This window comes from Sciurus vulgaris (assembly GCF_902686455.1).
Source record: "Sciurus vulgaris genome assembly, chromosome: 8".
Classification (NCBI taxonomy): Eukaryota; Metazoa; Chordata; class Mammalia; order Rodentia; family Sciuridae; genus Sciurus; species Sciurus vulgaris.
This window is the reverse complement of record NC_136468.1, coordinates 97,650,271-97,663,817: the sequence shown is the minus strand read 5'-3', so window position 1 is coordinate 97,663,817 and position 13,547 is coordinate 97,650,271. Positions and strand designations below refer to the sequence as shown.

The following is a 13,547-nucleotide window of genomic DNA, read 5'->3' as shown; positions in this document are numbered from 1 at the left end:
GAAGGAAAATGGACAAACCCATCATTCATTTTAGTTGAATATTTTAAACCACTGTCTCCTAACTGATAGGAAATCTAGGCAAAATCAGTAAGAGTGTAGATGATCTGATTAACACTGCTGAAGGTCTTAATTGGCATTTATAGAGCATCACACCCAACAATAGCAGAATACATATTTTTTTGAAGGCACTGGGAAAGAGATCATATGCTTGAACATAGAAAGTCTTAAGAATTTACAAATGATTCAAACTATACAAGTTATGTTCTTTGATCACAAGCAAATTAGATTATAAATCAGTAACAATTATATAGCTGAAAATTTCTGGACATTTGGAGTTAGAAGATATTCTTATTGCCTGAGAGTCAAGGAACAACCTAGTTGAAATTACCAAATATTTTTAACTGGATGGTGTTGAAAATAAAACGTACAGCAAAATTTGTGATGAATCTAAATCAGCAGTTTGAAGGAAATTTCTAGGCTTAAATGTTTATATTGGAGAAGAATAAAGATTTAAAAAAATCAATGATCTAAATTTCTGATTAGGAAGTCAGGGAAAGAATGTGCACTTAGTAAGTAGAAAAGAGAGAATAAAAATAGATGCAATCAGTGAAACAGAAAAGAAACAAATAGTAGAGGAAATTAAAGCCAAACATGTTAGTTTTGAATTTTTTTTTTTTTTTTTTTTTAGGGAAAAAAGAAATCCAGATATCAACAGTAGGAATAAGAGAGGTGTATCACTATAGATCCTACTGACATTAGCAACAAAGTAAAGGATATTGTGAATAACTTTATGCCAGTAAATTTTAATTTTTAGATGAAATGGACAAATGTTTTGGGGAGCAGAAGTTACCAAATATATTAGTTTTGGAAACAGATGCTTTGAACTCTCTTCATGAAAGAACTTGTTCCTTGGTCACGAGGAAAGAAGTTAGCTTCTAGTCAGTGCGTACAAGATAGATGGCACTTTTTAAGTCAAGGCTGAACTCTTATCAGGCAGTTCCCAGTCAGTCAGCATGGTGGGATCCCAGGGCCTGATCATTTCTGCTCACTACGGGACTCCTCCAACAGGAAGTGATGTTCTGGAGTTCCCCATTAGTTAACAGACTTTACCAGATCTGTATCCACTTCCCTTCCCTGTTCTTCTCACAGATATCAGATCCGCCTCGTGTTTATACATTTTCATGTCCAATCCTGCTTTCTGCTCCTTTATGTTTCACAGGTGTTACCCAACCTCCCAGTAAACCTCTTGTTCTCCTAACTCCATCCCAGCCTCTGCTTCTCAGAGGACTACAGCTGACACAACAAAACTGACTCCTGATGAAATAGAAAATCTGAATACCCATAGCTATTAAAGAAGTGGAATTTGTTATCAAAAACCTTCCCTACAATGAAAACTGGTTCCGATGGTGACTTCTATTAGATATTTGTAGAAGAAATATCAAATCTACACTTATGCTTTCCAGAATGTAAAAGAGGGAGAAACCACTTTCCAATCACTTTATGCAGCCAGTATCACTCTGGTACCAAAACTTGACTACATAGGTAATAAAAATTTATAGATCAGTGTCCCAAGTGAATCGAGGTACACAAATCCCCAGCAGCATATTAACAAATATAATCAAGCAGTATATAAAGTAATAACATGTCACGATCAATAGAATTTATATCAGAATTGATTTAGAAAAGCAATCAATATAATTCAGCTTTTAAAAAATGAAGGAGAAAGATAAAGAGAAAAATCCTCTTGTTAGAGAAGAAGCATTTCATAAAATTCAACATCCTTTCATAATAAAGGTTCTCAGCAAGCTAGGAATAAATGGAACTTCCTCAACCTGAAAAAGGCCACTTAAGAACATCAAACTTAATTCTGGAAGACTGAAAAATTCTGCCATAAAGATCAGGAATCAGGCAGATATGTTTACTTTCTGCACTTCTCTTCAACATTATACTACAGTTCCTACCCATTGCAATAAGTCAAGAAAGAAATAAGATATATAATAATAAGAAAGAAATAAAATATTTCAGAAGAAAGATGTAAACACATCTGTACTCATAAGACATGATAGCGTGCATAGAAAATCCTAAGGAATCTACAAAGAAACTGCTAATTCTAATGGTTGAATTTAACAAGGTCTCAGGATACAGCATTTCAGTATAAACATCCGTGTATTTTCATATATTAACCACTGAAAACTGGAAAATGAAATTAAAAATTTTCCATTTATAAAACATCAGAGATCATTCTGATGATAAAAAATCATCAAATTCTTATGAACAAATTCAACAAGAGATATGCAGTATATGTCCTCTGAAAAATATATTGTGTAGAGAAATTAAAGACCTAAATAAGTGGAGAGATATACCATTTCATGAATTGAAAGATAGTATTTAAGAAAGTAATTCTCCCCAAATGAATCTATAGGTTCAGTGCAACATCAGTCATTTTTGTGTGTGTGAAAAAGAAACTATAAGCTAATCCTAAAATTTAATTGGAAATGTGTAGTAGCCCAAACAGTCTAAAAAACAAAGTTGGAAGCTTTCCTTAACATATTTCAAGTCTTAATATAATTTAGTTATCAAAGTATGATATCAATATAAGAGAAGAGACAAATCAAAATCATTGGTGTAGAATCCACTTTGATCTTTAAAAAAGGATCCTTGAAAATGTTTGCTGATATAAATCATGCTATGATTCTGAAGGCTAAGGGGGTATCTAGATGCTTTTATGTTTAAATTTTACCTGCCTTCAGTAGAAAATAATGAAAAAACTCAAAGGGCAGGGCAGAACTATAGCCATTAACTTTGGCAATTAAGGATGTATTTAATATGATTTATTGATAGCTTTACAAATTGTCTTTATTTTTACCCTTTTTCCAGTTCTGTATTGGACATGCCATCACATAGAAACATTTGGAAGCACAATTCTCTTATAAAATTAGCAACATAAATTTACATGCTTGTTTTGAGATCGGCTGGATTTTGTTGGAGTAGAGATGATCTCTACTAAGTTGATGAAAAACATTTATTTGAATCATTCCAGCACACATGGTGTGTTGGCTGTGACAGTGGCTGTCAACCAGCATGTAAAGTTTGCAGACGGCTTAATTCGTGGCAGTCGGTACTGCAGAATCTTTAGCCTAGCACTTTATCAAAAACAAATAAACCAAAAAAATTAAAAATGTTCCTAATGTGCCATGCGGTTGCTTTATATTTGTAATTTTTTTAAGGCTTGATACTCTGCACTCAGCATTGATTTCAAAGGTAGAGTCTTGGCTGCTGCCTTCCCTCTTTGGAGTCTGAATTATTCCTCTAGGAGTGGAAATAAACACTGGTGTCAGGGTATAATAAGAGCTTTTATAACCACCTCATTTAAAAGAGGTCCTTTTATTTGAAAGGTAATAAAATTTTAGCATGGCATCCTTTCCTTGCAACTGAAGGCTTGAAGTTTAATTTTGAAAAAAATTTCCTTTGTAGAAATATACCATGCTATTCAATCAACCAGTCATAATGAATTCTATATGTCACATATACAATATGTATATATAGTTTTTATATAATAAGTATATTATAGGTGTGTTAAATATTTTGTTATATAATATGCATTATCACAATATCCTATTTGTATTTAATATATAATGGATTATACAGTTCATTCTATATATCTACCTACAAATCATATTATTAAATGAAGAGAGAAAATGATCCTTCCACCACAGCACCTTGGTTGGTCTGTGGTGTGAAGAAGCTCTTTTCTCACTTGTCAGTCATTCACACCCAAGGATAACTGAAAAGCACAGAAAACCCTGTCTGTAGTCTCAGAAAGGCTGTTTCACTTCTTGGAGAGCTAGAGAGAGTGCAGTCCTAGGCCCCAAATCAACTTGGAGATTTGGAAACCAAATGGTATTCTTTCTCCTACTCTACATCATTTTTTCCAAGGTTCTTGCAGACTGTATGAGGCGTCTGTAGACAGAGTTCTGGAGCACTTTAGGAGAGATCAATCATTCCCAGGTGTTACTAGCACCATCTGGACTAGGGTTTCATTGAGTAGGTAGCTAGGGAGCCAAGTCATTTTATCTTCAGATAATAGAGGGAATGTATGTAACTTCTCTTTTGCTTTTAAAGCAGCTAATGAAGACTGCAAGACTAATGTCATCTGCATTCAGTCTCAGGTTGCTATCTGTGACTGTGAAAAGAAGTGTGTGAATACAACAGTGTGTGTATTCCTCTGCCACGAGCTGTTCCATGGCTGGTTCTGTTGTTGCCATTATCAAGGCAGAAATTTTTGCACTGGGTGGTGGCCCTGGATGCCATCATCCCATGGCATATTTATGGGAATCTCTTAGTTTTTGAAACGCTTTAACCATTCCAGAGAAAAGCAAATGCCAATTATGGTTATTATATGATGACTATTTTTTTTTGTTTTGAAGTAGATAAATAAAATGTCTGCTAATATTACTACTAATAATATTACATGTTATTATGTCATACATTTTTAAAGTAATACAAATGCTTACCTAGTCTATTAATAAAACTTACTAATTGCATTTATTACTTGGCTCTTATTTTCCTGAAACAGTTACCTTCTTTTGCAATCTGAGACGTGGATCTTCTTGTGACTCACTGTCTGTAAGGAGAGTTACTCTGGAAAATTTATTTAACCTTTCTTGCTACCCTGTTAAACTCATTTTCCACCCATCTTTCTAGTTTTATGTTCTCTCCTTTCAGTAAGTTTGTTTTTCTGTATGGGATTTTCTTTTTGGCCTCTGATGCCACCTAGGGGCAACTGTAGGATTGGTCCTGCCTGCATACTGCTTTGAAAAGTTAGAGGTGCTTTTCTTTTCCCATGTGACCTGAATGGTTTGGCTTTTCTTGTATTTTCCTTTCTGGCTCTAAGAACAGAGAATCCTTTACACAATGAAGGCAAAATGAATGATATTATGAACTTCATTCACCTTTTAAAATGCTACCTTTGTATAGTGCTAATAGCTAGCACTCACATGCTGCTTGCTATTTGCCACATGCTGTTAAAAGGGATTTAAGTATGTTAGCTCATTTCCTTTCTCCAGCAGTCTCCAAGTTGAATGCCACCACCGCTACTATCATCCTCATCCTTGTTTTTAATGAATGAGGAAACGAAGCATGGGATGGTGGATAACTTGCCCACTTAGAGCTGGAGGGGAACCTCAGCTGCCCTAGGCCAGACACCACCCTCTCGGCCATTTTGGTCTACTGCATCTCTTTCCCTCTGATCTCAGCAGCCTAGCATCACAGTTCTTCCCTAAGGGCTACTTTCCTCTCTAGAGGTTTCTCATAGCATTACAACTTCTGAGGTGGGGCAGAATTTTAAAGGTTGTTTTTGAGACTGGACTAAGTAGAATAGTAACAAGAAGGGAAATTGAGAAGATGTTTTAAAAGAAATTTGAACCTGTTTTCTATTCTATTAATTGAAAATAGTTAGGCAGATTCTACCAAAATTTGTTAGGAGACTTTGTGAGGTAAAAATAATGGCCTATAGATTAAACATATGACTAACCTTTATTTAAAAAAATCAATTATATAATATAGTGCAAAAATTGTGATTGGCATAGTTTTATGTACTCAGGGGGGTGGGGAGAGAAAATCAATCTTGAGGATTTTGAGTTAATATTGTGATGGTGATCATTTATGGTAAAGGTGATTATCTGTGAAGGATTCCGAGTATATACATGTCTGTCAAAATGTCTTTGGAAAGCACTAGAAATTAGAATATTGTCTGATAAGTGTACAAGATGGAACTATCATAGAAAGATGGTGCTTTTAGCCAGGCGTGGTGGTCCACACCCATAATCTCAGTGGCTCCAGAGGCTGAGGCAGGGGCGTCGCAAGTTCAAAGCCAGCCTCAGCAACTTAGTGTGACCCTAAGCAACTTAGTGAGACCCTGTGTCAAAATTTAAAAAAAAAGGGCTGAGATGGAACTGTGGCTATAGCTCAGTGGTAGAGCACTTGCCTAGCACATGTGAGGCACAGGGTTTGATCTTCAGCACCACATAAAAATAAATAAATAAAATAAAGGTATTGTGTCCATCTACAACTTAAAAAATAGTAAAAAAAAAAAAAAAAAAAAAAAAAAAAAAACCCGACTGGGATATAGCTAAGTGGTGGTTAAGTGCCCCTGGGTTCAATCCTTGGTACAAAAAAAAAAAAAAAAGAAAGATGGTGCTTTTATCTGAGCTTCCCTGTTTTAGCTTTCCATCACTATAACAAGTACCTGAGATAATCAACTTATAAACAAAGAAGGTTTATTTTGATAATGGTTTTAGAGGTATCACCCCATGACTGATTGACCCCATTGCTTTGGGAGAGGCAGCACATCATGGCAGAAGCTTGTGGTGGAGCCACAACCTTCATCTCGTGGCCAGAAAGTGAAAGAGAAGGAGACTGGGGTCCCACAGTCCTCTTCAAGGGCATGTCCCCAGTGACCTAAAGACTCCCATTAGGCCCCACCTCTTAATATTTCCACCACCTTCCAAGAATGCCAAGCTAAGGTCCAAGCCTTTAACACATGGACTTTTGGGGGATGCTAGTCCAAACCATAGCACCTCCTAATCTTTCTCTGGTTTCTGAACATGTTAGACCCTTCCTATAGCTTCTGAATCACAGTAAGCTTAGGTTTAGCAAAACCATCACACCGAGTGGTTATCTCCATAGGTACTCCATAAAACCCACTGGCTAAAGATGGAGTATCAGCCAGTGTAACATCAAAGTGAGCATTTTTACTTCCATGTATACTGTATTTGTGTACATACATAGAGGTAAGTATAGGCACTTGGATCCTTTCCAAAGACTGATACTCTTCACATTTTCAATCTTCCGCCTTCGTAGCTGTGGATAATAAAGGAAGCGCATTACTCTTTCTTAGATCTTTTATTTACTGAGAAGTTTTTCTTTAAGGTGGCGTTTATATGATGCATACTTTATTAAGTGCCCTTCAGGCTGCCTTGTGGTTAAATAGCTATTACTCACTACCCAGCTTTTCAGCTGAGAAAACAGGCTCAGAGAGGTTAAGTGAATTTCTCAGTGTGATGCAGCTCTCTGGAGTGAGTCAGCATGCAGCCAGGCCTGTCCAACTCTGAAGCACCAGTTGACTTTGAGCATCTGCCCCTTCCCTACATTGGTATGCGAGGGTTATCTGTGTCCAGCAGCTTAAGCCAGTGGTCTTTGAAAATTCTGCTTTCCTAAGACTTTTTCACTTCTGCATCTTTCCCAGTGCTCAGCTCTGGGCCCATGACTCTGGCCTCTCTGTTTTGCAGCTTTGGAGACATGCTGTCCTTCACTCTGACGGCCTTTGTGGAGCTGATGGACCATGGCATTGTGTCGTGGGATACATTTTCAGTGGCGTTTATTAAGAAGGTAATGTGAACTGTGCTTCCCTGGACTTACCATTACTTCCTCTTTCACAGATCTTTTTCTCTGAAGATATTTTATAATTTTTTTTTTTTTTATGTTAACAAGTGGTTGTGGTATTTTATAGCATTAGGTAGGTGGGAATCAGAGCACCCAAATTCTTTGTGAAAATTACATTTAGTCCTTGTAGACATTATAAGGGATTGCGTATGGGTACCCAGAGTTAAGGGAAGTGAAAGTGCCATGTTGTTAATGACCATATATGTGTCTGCCACTGCCCCAAGCAGGACTCCAAGTTCTCAAAACCTAAATAAGGTTCCTACTGTTCTTTAGTGATCCATCCCCGGGGACAAGGAAAGAAACAGGGAAAGGACACCAGTTTCCTGCATTCTTAAGCTTGGACCAGGGATTTAAGAGAAGGAGGCAAGGCATGCCTGGCTCAGTATGTCTTAGATAGAGGGTCCTACTAATTGTATCCCGGGGCAATAAATGTCTCAGACATCAACCAGTCAAACTGGTTCCTCCTTTGACAGGAATCTGACAAAGGGGTAGGCCAAGGTGGACCTGGATTAAGGAGAAAGAGCCAAAGAATCCCTACATTCCCAGCAATTGACACATGGTAAAGACACGCCTGCAAATTTCCAATTCTGTTTCCATTCTTCTCACAAAAAATAAGTAGTCCTGACAGGCATCATGGCACATGCCTGTAATCCCAGTGACTCAGGAGGCTGAGGCAGGAGGATCGCAAGTTCAAAGCTAAGCCTCAGCAACTTAGCAAGACCCTGTCTCAAAATGAAAAAATATAAGGGACTGGGGATGTGACTCAGTGATTAAACTCCCATGGGCTCAATCCAAAAAACAAAAACAAAACAAAGCAAAAAAACCTGACCATGTAACTCTTGAAATACAATATTAGAATATGGATGATTATTATTTCTTATCAATTCTAAATATTTGTAAAATAACTTGATTGACATTTTGTTCTGTCTGCTGTTGGGTAAGGAATAAAGAGATGTTATGAATTCATAAATTTTATTTTAAAAGTATGGATTCCTGAGAAGGGTTATTTAAAATAATTTCAGTGACTCTGTACAAAAGCTACAAAATCACAGTGAAGTTCAGTAAAGATCACTTGAAGTTGAAACCATTTATTCTGAAATAATGGTGGCCTTAAAGGAAAGTTACAAAAATAGTATAGAATGTGTGGACTAGTAGGAGAACCCTGTATTCTCTTCATCCGGTTTTCCCCCATGCTGCCTACATGATAGTACAGTTATATTGTTAGTTGATTTCACCATTTTTTTTTTCTTTAAGGATTGGATCCCACATAGAATTTAACTGTTAGATCTAGTGTTCTTCAGTCTGTGTCAGTCCATCAGTGTTTCCTTGTCACTCATGACTTTGACACTCGTTGACAACACTGGTCAGTTATTTTGTAGAATGTCTAGGTTTGGAGTGTCTCATTTTCCCCTCATGGCTCACCTAAGGAAGGTTATGCATTTTGAACAACAGTCCTACATTAGGATTGGTGTGCCCTTCTCCTTGCATTGTCTCAGAGTTATGTCACATTAGTCTTTTGATCACGTAGTTGAGGTAGTGCTTCTTGGGGAGAGTTACTGATTTTTCTCTTTAAAGTAACTGAGTATTTTGGGATGATGCTCTTGGAATGGAAGGGCAGAGGAATCCCCTCCTTTGTCCAGTGGGGGTACTGGGAACAGAGGCACCATGATGAAAGTCTATGTGGAGTTGCAGATTTGTTAAAGACAAAATTTTATTGGGAACTCCGAGCCTTCTTGAGCCTTCTTCTTCTTCTGGATCTTCTTTCCTTCTATAAATCCATAAAGCCAGAGAAGATAACTTAAGGGAACTGAAAGGAAACATGCATAAAAAGAAAGATGGTCTTTATTTGTCAGTGGTATGAGTTCCTAAAAAGAAAAGAAACTATTAGAGGTGAGAAAGCCAAAGGAATTCTAATGTGTTATAAGCACATTCCTTGTTTGGTGGCAGAGAAGGGAGACCTTAGATTATGAGAACAGAAAACAAATTGCTATATTCCGTTTTTCTAAGATAAGTTCTAGAGAAGCAAGCCCAACTCTGAAGATATTGAGTTTGGGAGACTTTCATACATAACCACAAATTTTTAACACATTTCTGAATTTGCAGCAGGCTTTTCTTTCCTATATTCAAATGGCCTTGCGCATCTCTAATTAGAGTATTTCTTGCTCTAAAAAAATAACTATAATGTCCTGAATGTGAATGCCTTGGACTTATGTTGTATTGTCACTGACTTGAGCTCCTTGGATTCCCCACCGCAGTTGTTTCCAGAACACAGCAGCTGAGTCTTGCTGTTCCTTGGTTAGGAGGCCAGGATGCTGTGACTAGAGGGTCCAGTGAGTTCATAGTGAGTGGGGGCATCCTTGGTTGCATACGCCAGAGCTCTTTCTCCCAGGGTTGCAAAAAGTCATGTCAGGAGCCTAGTTTAACTAGTACTGTCCCCTCTGTGGCCCTCCCGGGCCTTGTTGGTAAACTTAAGTAATTTCTGCTGCTCTCTGTGCAGCTCACATCTCAGATATTACTTGGTGCCAGCACTTCTCCCATTTTTGTGAATTTCTTGTTCATTTGATTGTCTTTCCCAATAGACCCTGAGCCTAGGAGGGAGAAACATGGCTTTTTTCATGACTTTATCCTCAGGACCTGGTGCAGAGTGAGACCTTCAAGCATTTCTATAAAATGAATAATTAGCATTTGCTTAGAAGCTTTAAAAGCATTTAAAAAATAGAACTTGGAAAAAAGAAGCAATATAGTGGTACCATATCTAATATATTTTAAAGGTAAAGTTTCGGTCTTGAGTGAAAAAGAATGACAAAGCTGTGTGTCTTTAAATGATGTGAGTAGTAGTCAGCAACAAAGACAATAATTTAGTTTTCTGAGTACTTAATGAATGAGTTTTCTGAGTACTTAATGGTTTTTTTCATTGAAATTAAATTTAAAAATCATATTAAATCTAAGGAAGCAAAGACAACAGTCTTGGCAATTAAAATAAAAAAAATGAATATTTTTTAAAAAAGGTAAGATATTTTAATATATTCCTTATTTCATTCTCAGTTATTACATTTCCCTTACATTACTACTTAGAGATTCCTTACATGGATTTGAAAAATAGTCATCAGAAAATTACTTAATTTTTTATAAGATTAACTTTTTATTCATTAGCTGGATCAAATTCAGCACTCTGACAACCCCGGATTTGTATGCAGGCAACTGTCTTTTAAATGGAGCTTTATTTCCACAAAAATCAACGAGGAAATGCACTGACAAAAGATGCCTATCTCTGTGGTCCAAAGTTGGCTTCCTATTAATGCCAAATTCATACCACTTTGGAGAAATATTTTTTCCCTGCCAGCCCCTATCTCTTTTTCTGTTACATTATATGTGGATCTAGATTCTGGTTTACAAATTGTGGCTGCAATAAATAACATCATTTCATAAACACTCTGAGACCTGGAATTCCTTGATGCCAATATATAATGTGGTTGCTTTTTAAACACTTGGCTACTTAGGCAAAGGGTAGGAAGACATGCAGAAGAAAGAGGAAAAAAAAAAAAAGAACTTTCTGTGTTATGAGTTGGTTTTCCCCTAGCCAAGTACAACATTAGCACCTTCTCTAGAAAGGAAAGTTTCATAACTGTGCTCTGGAGACCTTAGCTCTGAGGAGACCTGGCTCGCCCTGCACATATTTTCAGTGCCTGGACAAACATGCAGCCTTTTTTTTTTTTTTAAAGAAATATAGTAAGTTCTGCCTCCTACAATCTTCAGAGATTTATAAACCTCTGCCCAGATAATTTAAAATTTGAGAGTGGTGCTTCATGCTGTCCTTGGTTCTTTTTGGTTTTGATAACATACAAGATTTTTGAGATTGAGTTCTTAGTGACCCTAAGAAGGGTTATTGTGCTATTGGTTCCTGCACTGTGATGCCCTTTAGCTTCTTAAAAATAGTCCTCAGGTTTTTTAAGGTAGCATTTTAAATGAATGAGCAGCATGAAGAGGTCAGATGTATAAGTACCACTAACTCCTCTGACCTGTTCTTTATGATACAGGCTGTCAGGTTGAAGGTTGAGCCATGTCTGCCAAAGTACAATTGTGGAGCAGGGGATGATTGGAAGGCAAAGGAAACCATTCTGAATATTTTGAGGGGTAGAGGAAAATGAAATTTAACTGAACAGTCTGTAGTTATATTAATATCTACAGTTTCCAAACTGGACACAGGATTGTACATATCCTGATTTGTACATTCACGAGTGAGTTGGTCTTAAGTTCCCTTGAGCAAGATAATCTTTATATTCTTTTGGATCAGCTCTGACCTTGTTGTCAATATACATTCAGTGAAAGTCCTGGACCTTCTAAATGTCTGGTTAAAACCACTGACAAAGACAAAAGAAAGAAGTTAGTTTTAAAAGTGCCTGATACCTACTCTAGAATTATACAGAGGGCTTAACGAATTGAGCACCTTTTCTTTAAAAGGCAGGCACTCAGCCCACTGTGTTATACAAAATACTCATTAGGTAACCTACTTTAGCATTGGTACTACCTGCTAAGGAAGGGGTGATAGAAAATAATATTTTAAGAATGATTTTATGAAAGTAAAAGATTGGTTTCACAGGAAAGAAATAAGTAGAAATGGTGAATGGAAATGAAATATGTATGTGGGATATAAATATCTCTGAATTAAAGTAGAGACCACAAATTATTTTGTCATCATTGAACAGGGGAGAGTTAATGGTTTGTAGAGAATTTAAGAACCCATTATAAGAAGTGTATTTTATATCAGAAAACATGTGAGAAGCGATTGAACATTTTGAGAAAGGAAATATTGTTCAAAAGGTATTTGTGAAAGTAAAGGGTAAATTTATGTTCATTAGAGAACTTGAACATAGAAGAAACTGAAGAAGATAGAGGTTTAATCCCCATGAAGTAGGGGATTACTCTGGGACAGTGTTGTGTGTATATGCTGAATGTATATTTAGCATGTACTACAAATGTATTCACAGAGATAAAAAGTAGGAAACTGGGAATGATAATCACTATTGATGATGGATACCTAAGGAAGAGTTATAACAGGGAAGGAAAGAGAAAGAAGAATATGGGGTTGCTTTTCACACCACTTAATTTTGAGGCTTTGTCGAAATATATAAATGGAGGTTATCTTTTGTATGGCAAACTTAATATATTTAATATAATTTAATAGATTTAATATATTTTGTAGTAAATGATATTTGATCTATCTCTGCTAGACCATAAGGTCCTGAAATTAAAAGCTGTGTGGGTCTTGCTCATCCTTGCATTTCCAGGTCTGTAGGTCTGTGCAGGCCTGGTGCATGGCACACACACAAATACTTATTACTTGAGTGAATCAATTAACAGATGAGTAAATACCTAATGAATGAAAAGAGGGGATGAGGCCTGGGGTGGAGGAACTTTCACAATAACAGCAACAGGTGCTCAGGTGGAAGACTCTAGGGAGGCTTAGGGAATATCCAGATTTAACAAGTGGAAACAAGAACTGGAGGCTGGAATGAGGAGAGAATTAGTACAGAGAAAACAAGAACTATTGCCATCAAATGAGTTCTTTGCTTTCCTAATACCAGTGCCAATCATACTGGGATATTAAAAAGTGAGGGGGTTGGAGGTGGAGAAGTCAAAGAGTTTATACTCTACTTAACAGGGGCCTAAGTTAAGTATAAAATTGTGAATGCAGTGTGAGGGCATTGTCAGAGAACGATGGCCAAAGGTGGCCTTCATATGTTGGATTTGTTAGATTGGAGCAGATGTGAGGTTTAGTGCAGACGCTTGCCAAGGACAGTAAACACGTTGGGGGTTTATTAGGCATGAGAAGAACTAAAACAGTCTATTCAGGGTCTTAAGTTCTCATGCTCTTCCAGTAGTTTGTTTTATAAAATAATAACTTTTTGGAGTGTAAAATACTAATATCCCTGTACTTCTTCCCTCTTCACTATCTCCCATCCCCAAGCTCCAGATGCATCCAGAGCAGGCGGGGTCCTTATCTTCCCTTCCCACCTTACTTTCCATGGGAGTCTGTGGTCTGGAATTGGCCTGGGAATATTTGCATTTTATTGAGTACAGGAATGGAGACTGGATGCGGACGG

General features: G+C 37.0%; 1 protein-coding gene across 5 annotated transcripts in view; it reads left to right on the top strand.

Annotated features, from left to right (window-relative positions):
• The window catches only part of ELMO1 (engulfment and cell motility 1), a 565,675-nt gene that overhangs the window by 192,430 nt on the left and 359,698 nt on the right, over positions 1 to 13,547 (top strand). For all 5 annotated transcript variants that reach the window (XM_079151165.1, XM_079151164.1, XM_079151167.1 and 2 more), the window contains one exon: positions 7,290 to 7,389. In XM_079151165.1, coding sequence (XP_079007291.1) covers positions 7,290 to 7,389 — 100 coding nt within the window. The remainder of the gene's footprint in view (positions 1 to 7,289; positions 7,390 to 13,547) is intronic.